At 48.6% G+C, this 22,447-nt stretch overlaps 1 protein-coding gene across 1 annotated transcript in view; it reads right to left on the bottom strand.

Annotated features, from left to right (window-relative positions):
- LOC149364140 (uncharacterized) overlaps positions 1–11,537 on the bottom strand; it is a 29,358-nt gene extending 17,821 nt beyond the window's left edge. Inside the window, exons 1-2 of the mRNA XM_089568640.1 lie at positions 11,412–11,537; positions 6,371–6,423 (exon numbers count right to left, since the gene is read on the bottom strand). Of these exons, the coding sequence (XP_089424766.1) occupies positions 6,371–6,392 (22 nt within the window). The 5' untranslated portion in view covers positions 6,393–6,423; positions 11,412–11,537. The remainder of the gene's footprint in view (positions 1–6,370; positions 6,424–11,411) is intronic.
- Positions 11,538–22,447: the final 10,910 nt, after the last annotated feature.

The following is a 22,447-nucleotide window of genomic DNA, read 5'->3' as shown; positions in this document are numbered from 1 at the left end:
ACAGGCCACGCGCGGAGCGAGCGTCAGGAATGCGCGGAGAAAGGGGAGAGCCGTCCCCAACCGCTTCGTGGAACGAGGGGTCCTCCGTCTACGCGGCGGGTGAATGACCGGCTTTGCTGGAATTGCAACCAGCCCGGCCACGTGGCACGCGAATGCCAAGCTAGGCGTATGCAGGGAAACGCCAGGCGCTGGCGGTGATGTCTGGTGGCAGCGGCCTTTCACCGTCAGCGGGAGAATTTCATGGTTGTCAAGGCGCTAGTCAGGAAAAGAACTCCCGCGCCGGCGACGGGGAGGCCTTTGTCCCGCTCGCCTGTAGGACTCAGGGAGTCGTTCCGCGCTCAAGCCCTTTTATGCTAGTGCAGTTAGCGGGTCGATGCTACTCCGCACTCGTAGACACGGGTTCAACGCTGTCACTGGTCGGTGACGAGGTGTACGAGGCTTGCCGGATAGGTAACATCCGTGTCAGACCGGCCGAAACCCCGTTAAGCTTAGCAGCTGGGGCGGCAAAGGCAAAGGGAGCAGTGCGTCTTACGATGCGTTTTGACGGCAGAAAGCGGAGACATCGCTTCGTCTATCTGCCTGGCTTGTCGATACCAGTAATTCTGGGAAGGGATTTTCTCTCGAGCGAAGGCATTGTGCTCGACATGGGGGAGAATGGCTATCGTTACAGCCAGCTGGCCCCCCTCATTCCCTTCGAAAGCGCATCCTTGCCCGGCTGTCCTGCACAAAAGGTGGTTGTCCACACCTGTGCGACAGAAAGGCAGGTGAGCTCCCTCGAGACGCTGAGAGACGGTGGCCCGTTAGAAGCGATTATTGCGTCTTTCTCAGGACCCAGTAGTCAGCGCCGAAGGCTCGCGGAAACTTTACTCCCGTTTTCGGATTGCTTCACGGAGAAACCGGGCAGAACCGACCTGCTTCAGCACGAGATTCAGACGGGTGATACGCGCCCTTTCAGGTGTAACCCGAGGCCGTTAAGTGCGCATAAGAGGCAGCTTCTCGACTGTGCCCTAGACGAGATGATTGACACCGGTGCGGTGAGACCCTCACAAAGTCCCTGGGCGTCACCAGTGGTTCTAGCGCCGAAGAAAGATGGATCGGTCAGGCTGTGTGTTGATTATCGTAAGCTCAACTCACTGACGCCTACGGTTGCGTACCCTTTTCAGTCGATCGAGGCTGTGATGTACGCGTTAGGGAACGCGAGGTTCTTCACAGTCCTAGATGCAAGCAGAGGGTACCTGCAGATTGAGGTGGCCGAAGGTGACATTGAGAAAACCGCATTCACCTGCCACCGCGGGCTCTTCGAATTTACTCGACTCCCGTTTGGTTTGTCTAACGCCCCGAGCACGTTCATGCGACTGATGGACATCGTGCTGGGCGATGCAAGGTTCAACTACGCCATGGCGTACCTCGACGACGTTGTGATATTCTCACAGTCGTTCGAGGAGCACCTCATTCACCTGAATTCCGTTCTCGATAGAATGAGACGTGCCGGTCTAACCATAAATCCAAAGAAAGTGCAGTTGGCATCGAAGAGAGTGAACCTCTTGGGCTTTGTCGTGGATGATGGCACACTGAGACCGAATGATGACAAACTGCAGGCAATTCTGAACTACCCCTGCCCCATGGATGTGAAAAGCTTGCAGAGGTTTTTGGGGATGGTTGCGTTCTACAGGCAATTCATCCCGCGCTGTTCGGAGCTTGCAAGGCCGCTGAACCTGCTGTTGCGTAAAGGCTCGAAGTGGGTCTGGGGCAAGGAACAGAGTGACGCATTTGTTGCCTTGGCTCGCGCGATAGCGAATACCGCTAGTCTGCGCCTCCCCGACCTGAACAAGCAGTTTGTCTTGCAGACAGACGCTAGTGACTACGGTGTTGGAGCTGTTTTGTTGCAGGAACACGAGGGCAAACTGCGCCCTGTCGCGTTCGCTAGTCGCACGCTCACATCGGCGGAGCGGAATTACTCCGTGACCGAAAAGGAATGTCTGGCGATCATGTTCGCATTGTCGAAGTTCGACATGTACCTAGACGGAGCGGTCTTCACCGTGCAGACAGATCATCAGGCATTGTCTTGGTTAAAGAGGCTCAAGAACCCCGCAGGCAGACTCGCGAGATGGGCGCTGACGTTGCAACGTTACGCGTACGCCATCGAGTACCGCCGGGGCAGCTTGAACAAGGTGGCCGATGCTTTATCGCGCGCACCATGGAATGCTGGCGGAAGCGCTTCAGAGGCGCAGCCCAGCTTTGTAAAAAGCGGCGTCACCGCTGTTGGAGAGGAAGAGAGGGCGGACGGGAGTGTCGCGCCCTGTTTGGAGAGAGAGGAGACGGACAAAGGTCCCGCACGGTGCTGTGACGGAAGGGAAACACAGCAGCTCGTGGCGGCGACCGCTCGCCTGCCTAGGAGCGAGGCAGAAAGAAATCTGTCTTGGGGAGTAGCGGTCAGTAGAGAAGAGCTGATCGAGGCCCAGAAAGCAGACGGTCTTTGCCAGCGGGTGCTGAAGGAGCTTGCGAGCAGCGCAGCTTGCACCGGGAACGCTGAGGGCAAGTACGACGCGTATCTGCTGGGCGATGATGGCTTGCTGCTCCGCTATATTCCCCAACTTGACGAGGAAGCGGCGATAGCATCCCCTTTCCGAGTCGTGGTCCCGAGAAGGTTGCGGAAACGGTTCCTGCAGTACTTCCATGACTCAGCGCTGGCAGGCCATGGCAGCGGCAGTAAGACTTACGACAAGTTATGCCGTGTCGCGACCTGGCCAGGCATGAGAAAGGATGTGCTGGGATACGCCCGTACCTGCCCGGTATGCCAGGTAGCCAAGCCTCGGGCGGGCAAGCCCGCTGGCATGATGAAGGCGGTAGTTAGCAACTACCCGTGGCAAGTGGTCGCGTGCGATATCATGGGACCCCTCCCTCGGTCCGCACGCGGAAACCAATTCATCCTGGTAATAACGGACCACTATTCCAAGTGGGTTGAGGTTTTCCCCCTTAGGAAGCTTGTGTCGGAACGAATTTGGGAAAAACTGTTGGAGACTTTCACTCGTTTCGGTTTCCCTTCCGACCTGATTACAGACAATGCTTCGTATTTCACAAGCAAAGTCTTTGTAGACTCCTGTCGGGCGCTTCAAATCCGCCACAGGAGAACGGGTCCCTACCACGCTCAGAGCAACATAACCGAGCGGGTGAATCGAAATCTGAAGAGCATGCTGGTCGCGACGACCGAGCAGCACAGAGATTGGGACGCGCGGCTGTCCGAACTGGCGTTCGCTACAAGGACAACCGTGAACAGGTCAGTGGGTATTACACCCGCTTACTTGAATTTTGGGAGAGAGATCGCTTTTCCGCTAGAGAATGCCCTACTCGACGCGGCGGGGCCTGCGCCCCCTCCGCTTTCGCAGTACGCGGCAAGGCTCCGGGAGCGCCTGGAGGCAGCGCAGCGAGCAGCCCGCGAAAACCTCGATGTGGCGCGCATGGAGCAGGCGGATCAGTACAACAAAGGTCGCCGTCACGTCGTTTTCAACACGGGCGACTTAGTACTCAAGAGAACGCACCCACTTAGTAACGCAGCGCGCGGTTTCGCCGCGTCGCTAGCGCACAAGTGGGCTGGGCCGTACGAAGTTACGGCACGGACTACGCCGCTCACCTACCAGTTGCGGTTGTTGACAAACGGCGAAACCGCCGGTCCGGTGCATGTCGCTGATTTGAAGGCTTTCCACCTTCGCAAGGACGATGGCTGCGAAGCGGTGGAAAATCAGCGCGATGCGGCGATCTCACCCCCGGGAGGACGAGCAGGTAGCGGTGCGGTTCGCAACCCACGCTACAACCTGAGGACCAGGTAGCACCCGTGTCTCTCGATCAATTTTCACTCGCAGTGCTCTCGCCCTCTCAGTATGTCTTCTAGGAAGCTCCAGCGGACCGACGCCCGTGGCTCGGACTCCAGAAGGCAAGGCAGACCACCGTCGAACGGTGGCCGCCATCAAGGCGCGCCACCCGGCTGGCGGCGGGAGCCGCGCGAGTGGCGCAGGTTCCACGGCCGCGGTAGCCCCCACCGCCCGCCAAACCACATGCCTAACCACTGGAGAGCACCTCCCAGTGGTGCAGGCCAACGCAAGAGGGCCAGTGACGACCAGGCGCAGGGCCCCCCTCAGCACCCAGCCGGCGCTTCGGCCGCCGAGCAGCCGCAACCCAAGCGGCCCAGGGTCCTGCGGCACGTGGCCACCTGGACCACGGTCGCCAACGGAGCGGCCATCTCGTACTGCGCGCGGTCCAGGTGGCGGGACCAGGCGCAGCCCCTTCGCGGCGGAAAGGCGCTTGGCGGCTGCAGCGCCTTCCCCCGCTGCGCCACTGCAGAGGGGCAGCCCGGAGGAGGCGGCCCTTAGCAATCCTCCAGTCCAGCCGCCCAGACCTGCTGTCCCCGGCGGCCGAGGAGCTTTGGAGGGCGCTGCCGGCAGGGCCCCCAGCGGAGCCAGGCGCCTCGCCCCCCCCAGGCGGCTCGTGAGGAGCCCGTCCAGCCAGCGGTGAGCGGCCCCCCGGCGAGCACCCCTCCCCCCTGCGACGACTCTATGGACCCGGACCCGGAGGTCATCGAACGCCTGCTGGCGGACCCCGGGACGGACGTTTGAGGGGGGGGAGATGTAGGGTCTGCTCGCGGGCAAGTCAAATCTCGCGCCGCTCACCGCGAGTAGTCTCGGACCCCTTCTTCCCGAGTGGTGGGGCGGTGGGAGAGAGGCTAGGAGAAAGCCTTTATAAGGCGGGACCGGGCAGGCTCGCGGTCTCTTGCTGTTGGACCAGCCCTGCCGAAAGGACCACCTGACCCAGCTGCCACGACGACGACCGGCCCCCCTGATGTGAGAATAAACCCTTTGTACAAAGTCCTGCCTCGAGTGACTGCCTGTGCGCCCCCGCGCAGAGGAATTGCCCACAAATTCACACAATCACAATTAGGCTGCACTTGTGTATTCAAGGATGCGTGAATTCAGGGGGCGATGATTAAATTTTTTTCGTTAAAACTGCCTTCCATTTACTTCTGACGGCACCTGCTGGATGCAGACGCATCATTATGTACATACAGTATGTCCCTGTCATGGGTACACTGAAATAGCAGTGCCTTGTTTCGGCAGCTTGCGAATCTACTGAAAGGTATTCCGACAGCCTTCTTAGCTAACTCGAGGCTGAGGCTGTGTGGCTTATTATAGAGGGCTTAGCAGGTTCTAACAGCAAGTGCGGCTGGGTATGAATATATGTGTCAAAACTCTTCTGCACGTGGACGATGCATGTGGACGCTCATAAAATCTAGGAGGAGCTCCATCATGCCAACGAAACCTCCTTGCGAGCGACTAACGCATACCACCATGCGCTTGTCGTTGCTTGCCCGCAGCTGTGTGTGTGAACTTGGCTCCTAGGCGTGCACTCATCACGGACTTCATTCGGAGTAAAGGCACTTGTGTAACTGTTGCCGTGTCGGCCGGACGGTCGCTTGCTCGCAGTCCACCAAATTTTCGTTTTTAGAGAAGTTACGCGCACAGGAGGGGCTGGTTTGAATGCAAGGTTTTCGAAAGAGCATGTATTTTGACGCTATGTACACAAAATTTGTTGGGCCGCAGCGCCAAGGGTTAATGTGTTTTCGAAATGCTAAAAACCGATGTGAATATCACTTGCGATGGCTTCACGTCGGACAATAAGTAACGAGATTAAAATAAATAAACAGTTACCTTCACAATATTAGTTAACCAGCACACTAGTTGCTACGTCTTAGTTGTGTTCTCATGAGCTACACCACTGAAAACGCTACGCCGAAAAAAAAACCTCTTCTAAATCAAAGAGCCAAATTTTAAAAATTGCAGAACATCTTGTATGCAACACCCGGCGAAGTGTATGTTGTAAACTTGCTCTGTATAATTGCAGCGCTCTAAAAAATTGAAACCTTCTACCTGCTTCGGTCTCGACAGGCAGTGCTCGCGGAGGTTTGCAATTTCCCAAGGAATTTAGTGTTTGCCTTCAACACGCTGGGCATGACTAGAAGTTTTAGCATAGTCGATCTACAGCGTTTTCCTGGTAAATGCCTCCTGCCTGCTGTCCGATGTTGGTTAAAGGCGCAAAACATATGTCCCGTCTACGTTTCTTGTGTCCGTGTGTGTTTCGCGCTTTTAACCAATGATGAATTTTAGCACAGAGGACAGCGGGTGATCACTGCTTAGGTAGAAAGGACGTTCAAGAATAAAGTCAGAAACAGAATATGAGAAGAGGTGTGCGCTTACGAGAAGGGAAAGCCTTTCTCTTGGGCCGCTATCTATCCGGCAATTTTTCTTATAAGAGCAGCACCGAAAATCCTATAAATACTGAGCATTAAGATCACATTTATGAACTACTAAAGAGTACTCACTTCGCTTTTCTTGGTTAGCCATATCAACGTGAAAGTTTTCTTTATTGAGAAGGCTGAAAAAGGAATGACAATTCAGTTATTTCTTTCATTAATTGCTTGCAATAAAAGTTAACACTAACAATGATGTACGATAGTAGTCGGCCCCATGAACAGGCCACAGTGAATGACAGTCCAGTTATTTCTTTCATTAATCGCTTGCAATAAAGCGTAACACTAACAATGATGTACGACAGTAGTTGGCCTCATGCACAGGCCACAGTGAACTTTCAATATATATTTGTTTGCTTATTTTTGCAGCACATTGCCATATTATATTATCTTCTTTACGTTTTTTTTTTAGTTTATGAAGCATTAACAATTTTCATGCAACAATAACGGCCCACATTTAGCTGTATCTATCACTATTCCTCTTGGTATTGAAGCATCAGATACTTTTTTTTCCATTCTGAGCAAATTGATTCAAATATCCTTCGCAAGCTGCGCCGAACCTACGGCTGAACATTAAGGCAAACCTTTCGAAAAATTCCGAAATTTTCTATTTGAATGACATCCAATAGAAAAATACCTATCCACACAATAGCCACGAGCGGAATTCCAACCAGCGCCAGTGTGTACACAGAAGCTTCATTCCTCAGTGTGTTAGACCACTCGGCCATCGCCGTAGCCTCAAGCGCTACATAATCTTAGCGGTAGCCTCTCGCGCTGCAAAGAATTGCTCGCTAGAGAACTTTTTAGAATTGCTGTAATAGAGAATTTTGTCGAAAATAATTAGCTCTCGTTTAACTACTGCTGAACCCGGTTAGAGAGCGAAAGCTGTGGCGTATCTGGCAACTAGACGCGGCTTGGCGTCTGCAACGTTGAGTGCGTTCCGGACAACTTCACTACTCGCTTAAATGGAACATCTGTAATTTATACGCTTATAACTAATTTTTCATGACAGCCTCAGTAGGTAACTCGAAGATACATTTCTAAGACATCTGTGCGTTCACTAGACGCGCGCCATCTGCTAGACCATCGCCGTACATTGCGTGTTGGCGTATCAGTGGCTGCCGCATGATGGCACTACGACTGCTCGCCATGCGCGAAGGAAATTCACCGGAAATGTACTTCGCTACTCGCTTAATTGTGATATCTTTAATTTATATGTTCATAGTTAAATTATTCATGCACGCCTCTGTACATAGCTCGAATATATGTTGCTTAGACATATGTGCATTCACTAGACGTGTTTTTATTGACTACCAAAAGTTGAACAGTCGTGGCGATTTTGTTTGTTTTGTTTTGCAATTTTGTTTTGAGATGTGTTGCAGAGGGCGCTACAGAAAGGTTTTCTCCTAAATCCCCACAGAGTGCGCTACCTCTTGTTGTTTCCCAAGATGACTCAAAACCCTAAGATATGATTCTTCTGCTTTGACTTCATAGCCTTTGGAAAACGCGGATGCAAAACCGCAACGTTGAGCCTGTTGTTTCGCCCAGAATTCGTTTTAGCCGAATTTTGCTGCAGGTGACGGACATTTACGAAGAATTGGACTTTTTACCGGATTGGTGTCTTCTCCTGATGCGCTGTATATCCTTGCCGGCTTTTTAGTTATGTTATGTTTTCAATCAAGATTGTGGCACGTAGCGCCTACCTAAGTGCTCTGTAGTTCTTTGCACACACACACACACACACACACACACACACACACACACACACACACACACACACACACACACACACACACACACACACACGCACACGCACACGCACACGCACGCACGCACGCACGCACATATAATTATATATACATAACCATGTAGGATAAATATCGTACAAGGAAAAAATCAGTCTTTGCGGAGTGGAAGCGTCCCCGTCTCACAAGCCGCAGGCCAGGGTTCGATTCCCACCTACGCCACAATGTTCTTGTTTCTTTATTAACTAGGCTGCTTCGAGGTCAATGTGACCTTCAAGGTTTGAACGCGAGAAGTGGAGCTTTAGCTCCAAAAAAGCAACCTGAAGGGAACTTCTTCGAAAACGATCGGCGAGCGTTTGATTACTAAAATGAATTCCAAACAAATATCATCTGAACCTGCGCACCTCTATAATCACGTCAACGTGCTGACGACAACAGCGCTGGGTTCACAGCTACTTTGGCAAACAGATGAGTTGTGGAAGTATTTGCTAAGCCCCGTTAGATTTCGAATTCATGTTTACAAGTTGATCCTCGCTGTGCTTACCATAATTAGAAGAATGTTTGCAGATCAATCTCCCACTGATACTGTTTTCAACCTAATTAGAGAAGATTAAACTCCCATTTAACTTAGATTGCCATTCTTGGCCAAGAATCGGAACTAGAAACAAATTTGGGGAGCTAACGCCCCCATCTGTAACTGGAAGGTAAAACACCATGAAAATCAATGTACAGTTCAACACGAGACGGCGTAGAAAGTCCCATTCGTTTAAATAGTTGGGGTTTACGATCAAGAGAACATTATATTATACGTTCATGCTATTGATATATTTATATATTTTTAATGTGGGACTGTTCTAAAGCACACAAATGAGAACGCCTCCGAACGCCGAGCAAGCGAAATAGCTTGCTCGCACGCGACCAATCCGGAGACTAGAATAATCTGTAATTCGTGCGTAGTTTGTTTCAGTTATCAGTTAGTAGAAATTTGCAGTGAAGCGTTCTATTTTATTTATTCTACACACGGGAGCGAGCTAAGAAGAAGCATTAAAATGATTATGCTCCCGAAGAACAGTACCCAGGAGAAACATGGAAAGCAGGAATTCTTATTGGTGGTTTTAGAGGACAGTCTGACGGCACATTAATAAGTTTCCTCATAAACTGGTTGAACAGGACCCCGCACAATGTCCTAAAATCTGCTCCACGTAGAGCTCCAGACATTCTCGATCTACATGCGCCTTGGTTCTTAAATTCTTTTTGCCGTATTTATCCCGACATTTTATCTAAAAGCACATGTACGTGAGACGACTACATTACAACTCTGCCTGAACAAAGCATGCAAGGCATATCTGCGTATTTATCACTTCGTGGAATTTGCTCTCCTGTCGTCAGAAAAACAAGTATGCAACGAGCTGGAGCGTGGATATGTGATTGCTGAGCCGCGGGTGGTTTTTCCATGGAAAGAGGTTTTTACTTTATATTTTATAGACATCTTACAGCACAGTATTGATACTAAGGACTTCACTGCTGATGGTCGAGATTTTGATTTGTGTCATAAGCAGCCTTTATATCTTGTCTATTTACTGTGGCTATACTTGAAGCGTCTATTTTTTGTTGATGCTTTTGCTCATATTATATGCAGTTATTACGGGAACCTTTCTTAAAGCTCTTGTCAGGCATTCCTGCTTGTATCTCGGCACTTTTCTCCCCCTATACGTAACCTTTGGTCTAATTTTAATATCAGCGAGTGTTGAGAGACTTGCGCAAGGCAGCTTTTTCATTTATCTTTCTCTTTTTTATGTCCGAAAGTTTCATGTATACTATAGCGGAGAAGGCCCATACCAGGCACTGTGCCTTTTGTTCTTTTTCCTTGAGTGCATGCACACTGACTTCCGACAAAATTCTACTCTAGTTAATCCATGACCTCTCCTCGAACATATTTTCATTTCGAGAGCTCTGGAGTGTTCTCCATTGCAAACATGCCACTCATTCACTGCACGTAAATGAAATGCAAAAAAAAGTGAACGCGACTATGTGCGGCTAGGCCTAGGCGCGCACATCTGTCCGAAGAAAAGATACTAACGCTTTATCAATGAATAAGGAGTGAGTTATTGAATAAGGATTGAGTGACAAACAAAGTAAAGGTGAGATATTCACACTCAGTCCTATTTTCACCCAGACATTACAACCAGAACACTGTTCTTAAGTCGTTACAACAATTATGCGCTTTTGTTTGTCTCAAGCGGGAATATATTATCATTAATATCCTTTTTACGCAATTTTTTCTGAGACGTTAAATAACCTTGCCGTCACTTAATTTAAACATCTAAACAACATAAATGCAACTTTCACTAAAACTGTAAAGTAAAGTAACTTTTCACGAGCATGCACGGACGCCATTTGCAAAAGTAAAAAACTTAACGCTTTCCAAGTAGCAACAACGAGGCCAACACTTGAGTTCTACATACACAAACCACAATCAACGCACGCAATTCACTTACCTTCGAATGAATAACAAGGAGATGAAGGGTGCCCCAAGAGTGATAGTCGTGAGTCGGTAATAAGCAAAGTTTTCCTACAGAATAGGGGGGCTATGCATGCCATCTGTCGCAGGCGCAATTTAAAAGAATAATTGCAAATTACATCTATATTTAGAACGTTTTTCGAGACAACAGGAGGGCTGATCATGCCACGTGTGACAAGTGTAAGTTAACCGATTAACTGCAAAGTACTGTTGTTTGAAGAACATCTTTACTCTTCAAATATATACGCAATGTTGATTTATAATTTGGATCCAAACATTATAATAATATCTAAAATACATTGTTAAGAGAATTTTAGTTGCAACAATTCAATGTGTACAATACATATAATGTTATTTTTTTAATTTTTAACATCAAGTACCTAACGTCAAGACACAGCATTAACACAGTATATACTTTGAGTGCTAAGCTAATGGTTAAGGTACAAAATATCACGTTATATTTAATTGTTATCATTAAAATAGTATTCCGGTGTAACATGTAGCGTTACAGCAACGTATAAAACAAGCATACATCACAATATAACGTTATTTTAATTGAGTTCTGCTTGGTAGACTAGTCTTCAATTCTTAAGTTTGAAACAAAATTTCTATAGCAGTCGAACTCTTGGAGCAAATTTGGTGTGGGAGGAATTCGGTGTCAGCTCGAAAATCCGGTCGGGTCCCGCCTCACATTATGAAACATTCACGCTGTGAACCTTTTGACAGCTGTCACAACTTGCGTACGCTGCCTAGTCATTCAGGCATCCCAGTGTGAGGTTAACGCCAGCACGCATAAAACTGAAGACTGAATGGCTCAAAGTTTGTTTACATACGGTAGTCGACTTACCCTTTCAGTAAGCTCTGTTTTGCTTCGCTGCTTCTGCCTGCTTCTACGTGGCTTTGTACTCCGCGTCACTGCGGGGGCTGCCGCTGCCGCTGCTGCTGCTGCTGCCGGCTGATATAAACAGCGCAGAAATGCAGCTTTATTTTGTCGTCGCCGCCGCAGCCACTCCGTAACGTCATCAGTGCAGTTTTATCTCGCACGTTTGCGCCGGGCGCCCGCAGACAAGGAAGTGACTGACTTAAAGCGAGTATCAGCTGTGTCCTCTTTGCATCTGTTTTTGTAGCAGTTGCAGTTTTTTTATGCTCGTTGTGCAACTGCAGTGTAATACTCGTCTGAACACTACTCACGCACTGCGCTGCAAGCTGCGGATCACGTGACGTCGTTGACGGCGAAAGAGGATGCGACGTTGCGGGCGTTGCCCAGTCGAGCGTTGCCCGAATGATGATACCTCGCGGCTGAAGTGTCGCGCTGGCGATGCTGACGCCGCTGGGAACTAGACTGAAATGATAAGGCGAAAGCCTTTAAAGGCTCATTCTCCCGTCCGTCCGCCGGCGTTACATCCAGCGCCTGGGGTCACTCATCGCTCACACTTCCTCCCTTCCTCTACAAACGGATGACGGGTGTCCACCGAGATATGTGAGACAGTTCCTGCGTAATTTCCCCTCCTCAAATACAATTTTCATTTTTTTCATTACGGCCCCTCTTTCTTCTTTCACTCCCACTACCTCCCTTCCTGTGCGGTGCGGTTCGGGTGTCCACCGAGATGACATAGAATTACTGCGCCATTTCCTTTCTTCAAAAAGCGCTGCGTTCAAAGATGTTTCCAACTTGCAAGACATCGCGCTGAACGGGTGGTGGTGTTCCGTGGACTCCCTGGCAGCGCTACAACACGCTGTCGCGTTCCAGTCCTAAAGGCGAAGCTTAAGCTTCAATAATTAGCAGTTTTTTATTATTCAGTCATCGCTTAGTAATTAGCCATTAATTAGTAATTAGTCATTAATTATGTATGACGACATCCAGACGTGACGTCACCAGTGCCACAGAGGCAGTGAAGTGGTGCGGAAAACGCTTTCGCCTCTACGCACTTTGCACAGTCAAAGTGCCCCTGAATTTTTAAACGTTCTTTTGTGCCTGCACGCGAAATGTGTCTGGTGTTTCTGTTCGAACGCCTGATACTTACTAACTTTATACGTGGTGTGATACACGGTAATTTTATACGTGGTGTGATACACGGTAACTTTATACGTGGTGGCATCCGGAGGCATGCTCCCGAAGAGACTCGTGCCTACAATTGTTCCTAAGCGGGCTTCGCAACGAGGCAGCTGATGAATCGAAAACTCCCCAAGCCACATTTAAAAGATGGCCACTGACTTGGGCTTCCAAAGCCCAATTTATGTGGAAGAATTCACTGAAAACTGAATGCCGCCGTCTAGGGCTGCAGCCTCGAACGTAGGTCAGCGCCGCCTTCGGGGTTCATTCGTCCTCTGTCGCTATGTCGTATAAGCGTGCACGTTATGTGTCGATAGAACAGCCGACACGTTTGGCGTCCAAGTAATATATCACGCTTCTATTTTTCTTCGTTTACTTTTCAGCACCCTCAGCGCACAGCGCACATGTTGGCGTCTCGATAAAGAAAGCTAGGATAATATGAACTGAATTAGCTGGCGAAATTCAGGAGCTAATGCGATGTAGGAACAATTGCTAATGACGTAAGCCGCGGAAGCATGCCAATGAACCGCAGTAGAAGAGTGCGGGTAATAACAAAAGATTGTTTCTGCACATATTTGTTGTCGTCCTTAAACATTATACCATTGTAGGGGTCATACTAGCTTTTTAACCTTCCTTATGAACACGAACTCTTGATAAAAATATTATTCGGGTTTCTCGTTTGACCATAGTAACTATTCGGCGTATTGTTCGACCTCACAACAAGGGCGTTTATCCTTTTCGGACACGCATCATGTTATACTGTTGAGAAAAATCAGTAAATTTGTGTGTGTGTGTGTGTGTGTGTGTGTGTGTGTGTGTGTGTGTGTGTGTGTGTGTGTGTGTGTGTGTGTGCGTGTGTGTGTGTGTGTGTGTGTGTGTGTGTGTGTGTGTGTGTCTGTTTGTGTGTGTTTCGAAACTCCTACTTCGCAAAAGATAACAGCAATGACCCTAAAACGTTATGTATTCACCGCGCGCCGCACAGTTTCACACTCAAAGAATTAAAGCCCTCTTCTTTAAAAAAAATGTTCTTATCCAACTGATTGTTTTTTTTATAATTCGAAGCTGTTTCCTGAACTAAAATTCAGTTACAGTATCCTTTAATAAGATATTCTATCGCGTGAGAGAAGAAGAAAAGGTTCAGCCCTAGACAGCCCTTCCTAGACCCACCGTAGAACTCCGAAAAGTACATATTTATTCCCTGTTTTTGAAAAATCCTCTTCTCTCTAGCCACTAAATTTCTCTAGGCACTAGGTTGGGAACTAGGCCCAACCATTTTGTCCAGCATGTAGCCGGCAACCCTGACTTCGTGAAAACAGCTCTAGACCCTTATAAAGATGGTCTATAGACAGTCTATAGACTTCTTATTGACTCTATTGACTTCCTATAAATATTGCTTTTTGTCTAATAGTTTATAGACTGTCTATAGACAAAAGTCTACTAAAAGTGTATGGCCATAAATCTATAGATCGTCTATAGGCTGTATATAGCATTTGTATTGCCTATAGACTTTTGTCTATAGACAGTCTATAGACTTTACAGACAGAAGTCTATAGACATTCATAGACTGTCTAAAACTTTTTTAAGAGGACGCTTCGAAAAAAATTTCAGCAGTTCGGTTATTCCGGGAAAAGTCCGGGAAAAAGCTGGGAAATGAAGTCTTTTCTGCCTGGCCAAAATATTGTAGATTTTGAGGCATCAGACTATTAGTACCAGCGTCCGCTCGGGCTGCACGTAGGCGAAAACTGCGCTGGTTGGGCCTCGGTCGAAGAAAGTGCTCAGACTTCACTAAGCGAGAAGTTACAGTTGGGAGGGCGGGTCCGAATCCCACGAACACTACTGCTGCCTAACCTCTCTTTAGCGTGTAGGAAGATGGAAGAAAATTTTGTTTTCAGGATCGAATGCGCCACTTCAGGCAAAGCTTGATGTTCAGTCTGACGACATATCTGTTGCGTCGTTCCTGATGGCGAGAGAAGTCTTAGAAAGCCACACGTGATTAGTGAAATGTGCCTACGCTACGCTTGTGCCCCATAGACACTTTCGAGGCGTACACGCCAGCACCTGGGCTGCCGCGCATTCATCTGAAGCGGTTTGCTCATGTTGGCGGCAGGGGACTCGAGCAGTCGTGAGCGCGACGCCCATATCTGTGCCTGTTCGTTTATCAGTGCTCGACAGACAGCGTGTCGCCATTGCGATCCGCGGTGCGCCTGTTGATAAGAAGATTGATGGGAGGAAAATAATGTCACACATTCCATACATCGACCTACTCACTCCCTGGGTATGCAGACCAGATCATAACTAGAGACCGGATTTTAGACAAATGCTTACTTTTATTTCTACGTATAGTAGCCACGAAATATTCATATATGAGCGAGAATTAGGTGCTGACTTCTTTATTCAGCGCCACTTCGTGGTTCTGGGAGCCCGGCAAAAAAGCCAACAAAATTGTCGGCGTGATGGGAACCGCACCCCCGTTACAAACATCAGTGGCGGCGGCAGTGATGTCGCAGTTTTTGACACCGAACAGAAGCTCAACAATGAGAAAAAATGATAAAATAAAATAAATAGATTCAAGTTGTACGCAGTGAACAAGGAATCTAACAGTATTGCTGTACAGACTATATACACATTCACTTTTGAAACACTCGTTTTCTAACGCAAACATTTCTTTTTTTCATATGAAGTGTTTTCCAGAAGTACGAAATGCAAGAAAAACTGCGATGACAAAAAGGAAATACAAAAGGTAAGGAAATACATAAGAAATTCAAGGGAAGATATTTACCATTAAAAGTAATATGAGCAGACAGCTATGCTAGGCACTGTAGTTTTCATTTTTTGCTTGCAAGAGAACGAGGATGGATGTTACTGTTTTTATAGTGCCTATAGATGCCTATTTTTGATGTTAGTTCCTGTATGTAGCAATTCCTGCTGTTCCTGTCTAAAAATGCCCGATTTAGACTAAAAGGCCGCTGAAAATACAATGCCGTCTCGCTTCGATCACCATTTTCCTTCGGATACATTTCGGTTCTGAGTACGCACATCTTGCAACTTTAGACGACCTCGTCAGTTGGCTGTGGGGAACACTACATTAACATCCGCTTTGCAAAGAGTGCAAGCCAAGTCAGCCGGAAATTTGCGAAACGCCCTTTTTCCTAACAATGTCTTCCCCTGCCTTTCCATACGGCGGAAGCTCGTAGCAGCATTTGGCTGCTACGAGCTTCCGAGCTTCCGGAGCTACCGGATGGTGTCGTATTTACGAAAGTATACGAAATGGGTTACGCGTTCTTCCATACTTTGTTAGGCGGCGCTCCTCCACCTTACTTTCTTTATTTGCGCCGCAGTCACACCTGATATTCTTGGAATGACAATTCAAGGTTGAAAGCAAAGCAATATTTATTCATACACAGAGGATACATATGGAAATATCTGGACCGATAGCCGTAGGGCTAGTTGACGGTCCAGTACAAAATAAACTTCATCAGGCAGCCGTTACAAAAAGAGGAAAGAGAGAAACAAAGGAATCAAAATGCCTAGAGCAAAGTATGCATTTGAGTGAACAGCAGTATAATACAAAGCAGAAACAAAGAATAGGGGAAAAAAACAGGGGGCGAGGGGGGGGGGGGGGGGCTCAAGGCGCTTCCTGGCTGTTAATGAAGAACAACTTGGAACTGAGCTTAAAGGTATTTGCAAGTTTCACATTGATAGGTACTGCATTCCAATTTTTTGCTCCTGAAAATTGAATCAAGCGCTCACCGTACACATTGCGACAGGGAGGCAGGTTGAAGTGGCCATTTAATGCGTGTCGTGTTTCGGGATGGTATCAGGAAAACATTGAATGGCAAAGGAATACTAGTATTAGTAATGTTATTAACCAGTATGCATAGTTTGTAATTAAGCATGGATTCAAATACTCTCTATGTTCCTGATACATATTGTCACGTGCTTCCACAGAATCTCGACGGAAGAAGCAGAAGATGAAGGACTGACCGGCAGGGAAAAAGAAGAAAAGAGCTGAGGGACGCTGGTAGGCTGCCTGCTTCCATCCTGCTCCGACCGATCCCCTCTGTGAATAAACCCCCGTGCGTGCTAAGCACGTAACAGTTTGGTGAGAGGTGCCGGGTATCGACCACGGAGCATTCCATCTACCGAAGGAGCCGTAGACTCGCAGGCTTCCCACCACTGCCATCGGACATGCCTGGAGACGACAATGCCGAGCAACCCGGGATATCCACAGCGAACAACTGGCCACATTATCGAGAGCCCCGCACATTTTTTGGTAAACCTGAAGAGGACGTTGACGAGTGGCTGAAACACTACGAGCGGGTGAGCAAATACAATCGCTGGAACGCTGCTACTAAACTGGCTAACGTAGTGTTTTTCCTTGCCGCCACGGCCCTTGACTGGTTCGACAATCATGAGGATACACTGAGTTCATGGGCTACATTTACGACCGAGGTCAAGAAAAATTTTGGGGATGAATCGGCTAAGAAGAAGCGTGCGGAACAGACATTGCTTCACCGCGCGCAAGTACCCGGAGAAACTTGCACGGCATACATCGAAGCCATCTTAAAGTTATGCAAGCTAGTTAACTCCAGTATGCTTGAAGAAGATAAAGTCGGCCACCTTCTCAAAGGAATTGCGGAAGATGTTTACAATTTCCTGATTAGTAAAGAGAGCCTGAGCACCACCGCTGACGTTATAAAACATTGCAGAACATTTGAAGCTCTTAAGCTGCGTCGAATCACCCCTAAATTCGGAAGATTGGCCAATGTCACCTCTATAGCCAGTGTTGAAGCCTGTCCTCCAAATTCTATGGCTGATATGATTCGAGAGATTGTGCGCGAGGAATTGTCAAGATCCCGGGACACCTTCTGCCGCACAGAATATCCGCGGCACAGTTCTGCACCGGAGGACGATGTTGCCGCCCTGTCGACTCCGTGGGCTCAACCTAACGGCACTTTGCCCATGGAAGATCGGAACATTGCCCAACGTTATGGCCACCAGCCGACGGAAAGGAGGCCCACTTACCCAGAAGACGTGGTTCGTCAGCAGCGAGATCCTGGCTCCAGCCAACGTCGCGACTTTGTTCGCCAGGACTTTTATGGCGGTCGCTGGCGCTCTCAACCTTTGTGCTACCGGTGTGGTATTGCAGGGCATATCGCTAGATATTGCCGCCGTCGTTTCCCGACTTCTCAAGACTGCCAACCCCCGGCGCCTACTTACGGACAACTGCACACCGCGCAGCAGCGACCCCCAACGTCCGCTTGGGACCCGTACCGTCCGAGCACTTTGCGGAGTTCATCACCTGCATCTGACCGCAGTGTGACGCCGCCACCTCAGCGCCAACGGCGGTCACCTTCTCCTCGACGTCGTGCATCCCCTCCGCCTCCGGGAAACTAGGAGGCGCGGCCGATGGAGGTGAGGCCGCCGGCGAGTCGATGACGTCCAATATACCTCTGCCGGTGTTTATGTTGAAGAACAAACTGGAAGTGTTTATTGATGGTGTGAAAACAATGGCTCTTGTGGACACTGGTGCTACCGTATCCGTTATGAGTTTGAGGTTTAAGAACCGTTTAGGTAGGAAAGTGATGTTTAGTGGTGACCGTGCAGCGTTATTCCGTGGTGTCGGTGGTGAACCTTTGGTTCCACTTGGTGTGTGTGCTTCGGATGTTGTTATTGGTGGTCTAACGTTTAGAACAGAATTCGCAGTGCTACCACGGTCAACGCATGATGTGATTCTTGGGATTGATTTTCTGCAAGAGTGTGGTGCAACTTTAGACTGTCGTACGGGAGAAATTTCTTTGAATTCTTCACTACTTTCAGCTCTTGTGGATAACTCGACACCGGATTTTGGAGCATTTGCGGTGGAAGAAGACACTATTGTACCAGCTTTCTCCGCAGCATTCGTGCGGGTTTCCTCTGTTCACAATCAGTGCGAATCTTTTGAAGCTGTGGCAGAACCTACGACACTCGCCTGCTCTAAGAAGAGTATCGTCGTGCCTCGTTGCGTCGTTCCCGTGGTGGGAGGCCGTACCGAGCTGTGGACAGTGAACCACTCTGAAGAGCCAGCTGTGTTGCCCCGGGGCCTCAAACTCGCCCGTTTCGAGGAAGGTGTGTCAGGTTCCGTCGCGACGTTAACCAACTCTGTCAGTGAGCAGCACGTGAAAAGAGATATGGAGACCCAAGTTAAGACTATGGTTAATCAGGCTCTTCCCACAACCGAGCGTCGCACTCTAGTGGAACTCCTTCTGAAGCACGTGTTCGTGTTCGACTTTGCCAAAGACGATTCTACACCACCGCCTACCAGTCGTATTCATCACACGATCAACACCGGCTCCGCACCTCCTATACGCCAGAAACCCTATCGAGTCTCAGCCACTGAACGTAAGTTAATAGATGACCAAGTTCAAGAGATGCTAAAGCGAGGCATAATTCGAGAGTCTTCCAGTCCTTGGGCAGCTCCAGTTATCCTTGTTAAGAAAAAAGATGGCACATGGAGGTTCTGTGTTGACTACCGTCGCTTAAATACGGCCACGAAGAAGGACGTCTACCCGCTTCCACGTATAGATGACGCAATTGATTGTCTGCACTCCGCTTCGTACTTTTCTTCTATTGATTTGAGATCCGGCTACTGGCAAATCCCCATGCACGCTGCAGATAGGGAAAAAACGGCATTCATAACACCAGACGGACTTTACGAGTTTAACGTCATGCCTTTCGGATTATGTAATGCACCTGCAACATTCGAGCGGTTCATGGATACAATCCTGCGTGGCCTCAAGTGGCAAATTTGTTTATGTTATTTGGACGACGTTGTAATTTTTGGCAAAACGTTTAGTGAGCACAACAGCCGCCTGGATATTGTGCTTGATTGCATGGAACGAGCTGGCCTTATCCTCAATTCCAAGAAATGTCATTTTGGGAACCGTGAAACAATTGTTCTTGGTCATTTAGTTGATAAAGAAGGTGTTCGACCAGATCCAAAGAAAATTGAAGCTGTCAAAAGTTTTACGGTGCCTCAATCAGTGAAAGAGCTGCAGAGTTTTTTAGGGCTCTGCTCGTACTTTCGACGCTTTATAGCTAGGTTTGCGGACATCGCTTACCCACTCACGTGTTTGCTGCATAAAGATGCACCGTTCCATTGGACCAGCGAATGTGACGCAGCTTTCCGACATCTGAAATTTCTTTTGACCTCGGGCCCCATCCTACGCCACTTCTGTCCATCTGCACCAATTGAAGTGCACACTGATGCAAGTGGTATCGGTATCGGCGCTGTACTTATACAACGCCATGGTCACGATCAGCACGTGGTAGCATATGCCAGCCGTTCATTGAGTAAGAGCGAAAGAAATTACACGGTTACTGAGCAAGAATGTCTCGCCGTTGTTTTCGCTGTCCAGCGCTTCCGCTCCTATCTGTACGGGAATGCTTTCACCGTCGTGACCGACCACCACTCGCTTTGCTGGCTAGTGAGTCTTCGTGACCCCTGTGGCCGGCTTGCTCGATGGGCTTTGCGCCTACAAGAATTTAATTTCACTGTGGTGCATAAAAGCGGCCGTAAACACTCAGATGCCGATTGTCTTTCCCGCTTGCCGCTTCAAACGACTGATGACGACGCAGACAACTTTGATGAATACTTGGCGTCACTTTCACAAGCCTTCCCCGATCTTGAAGTTTTCCGAACTGAGCAACGCAAAGACCAAACATTAACCTCTTTGTTTGATGCCGCTCAAGATTCTGTAAAGAATACTTTTTGCATTCGCGACGGTTTGCTTTATAAGAAGAATTTCGCTTCTGGAGGAGCACGCATGCTTCTTGTCGTACCCGAAAACCTACGCATCACAGTTCTTGAAATGATGCACGACGACGCCACGTCTGGGCACTTGGGAGTGACACGCACACTCCACCGCACGCAACAACGATTTTACTGGCCTAACATGCGTTCAACCATCCAGCACTATGTAGCCAGCTGTGTGCAATGCCAGCGCTTTAAGCTGCCGACTTCAAGTCCACCGGGCAAACTGCGGCCAATTACACCTCCAACAGCCCCGTTTGAGCAAGTTGGCATTGACCTCCTTGGACCTTTCCCACGGTCCTCGAAAGGAAATCGATGGATTCTTGTGTGCGTAGACCACTTAACCCGTTATTGTGAGACAGCCGCGATACCAGCTGCTACTGCGTCTGAAGTATCTAACTTCTTACTTCGATTCATCATTCTTCGGCACGGCCCTCCTGCAGTTCTCATTAGCGACCGTGGACGCCAATTTACAGCGGACGTTGTTGAAGAACTTCTCCGCCTCAGCAGCTGCAGTTTTCGCCACTCCACGCCATATCATCCCCAAACGAACGGGGTGGTAGAACGCACTAATCGGACGCTCACCACCATGCTCGCTATGTACGTCGCTGCAGATCATAAGGACTGGGATGGCGTCCTCCCGTTCATTACTCATGCATACAACACAGCGCAACATGAGACAACAGGCTACAGCCCCTTTTACCTGCTCTATGCTCGCTCACCTCGCTGCGGCCTTGACACCATTCTACCATTTTTCATCCACGACGAACCTTCTCTTGCAACCACACTCTGCAGAGCTGAAGAAGCTCGCCAGCTTGCCCGCGTTCGAATTTTATCTTCTCAAGAGCGTTCCAAGAACCGCTACGACGTCCAACACCAAGAAGTTTCTTATGTTCCTGGTGACATTGTGTGGTTGTGGACCCCTCTACGCAAGCGTGGTCTGTGTCAGAAACTGCTGTCCCACTACACTGGACCGTTTGTTGTGTTGGAGTGCATAAGTGACGTTAATTACGTTATATCACGACTAACTGCTAGTGGTCGACGGTCACGCCAGTCTCAGGTGGTGCATGTAGCCCGTCTCAAGCGATTCCATCCCAGACGGTCTACGTAACTCGCCCGACGGGCTCCGTCTGCGAGGAGGGAAATGTCACGTGCTTCCACAGAATCTCGACGGAAGAAGCAGAAGATGAAGGACTGACCGGCAGGGAAAAAGAAGAAAAGAGCTGAGGGACGCTGGTAGGCTGCCTGCTTCCATCCTGCTCCGACCGATCCCCTCTGTGAATAAACCCCCGTGCGTGCTAAGCACGTAACAATATTATTGTTGTTAAAATTTGACGATGCACGACCTATCAGACGCAATGCTCCCTTTTGCAGCCTCTGTACTGGAAGTAGATAAGTTTTGTCTGTGCCCAAGATTCGCAGCAGTAGCTAATGTGACAGTGAAGCAGGGAGAAATATAAGGATCGTAGTAGATTGTACGGGGAATACCGTTTTGCCTTAACAAGTGCGTAGGAGCTAAAAGCTAACTTTTTACATATCTTATCTGCCAGTTCTTGCCAATGCAAGTGTTGGTCAAAGATGACGCCAAGGTATTGGAACGAAGAGACCTCCTGAACACTACGGTGGTTTAGTGATATGTGAATCACGTTGGGGCGGTGTTTCTTCTCCTAGAGTGGAATACCGCGTATTTTGTTTTGTCAACATTTATCGTCAATTTATTAGCCCGAAACCATTCTGAAATATTAGAAGTTGGGATGTTGTTCTGTTTTGTAGACCGGACAGTGATTCAGCTGTGAACTAAAGGGCAGTGTCATCCGCATACATAAAGACCTTAGAAAATTGAACGGACTGCGGGAGGTCGTTCACATAAATAGAAAACCAAACAGGACCCAGCACAGATCCTTGTGGAACCCCGCAAGCAGTAGGTTGAAATGTGGAATGTCTATTATTAAGCACTATTTTTTGTTTTCTAGTGGGCAGGTAACTATCAAAGAACTGGAGCGAGTCATTATTAAAGCCACAAGCTTCTAATTTTTTC

Source organism: Amblyomma mixtum, chromosome 2 (genome assembly GCF_055824585.1).
Source record: "Amblyomma mixtum isolate Tamu chromosome 2, ASM5582458v1, whole genome shotgun sequence".
Lineage (NCBI taxonomy): Eukaryota > Metazoa > Arthropoda > Arachnida > Ixodida > Ixodidae > Amblyomma > Amblyomma mixtum.
The sequence above is the reverse complement of the archived record's forward strand: the minus strand, read 5'-3'. Positions and strand labels throughout refer to the sequence as shown.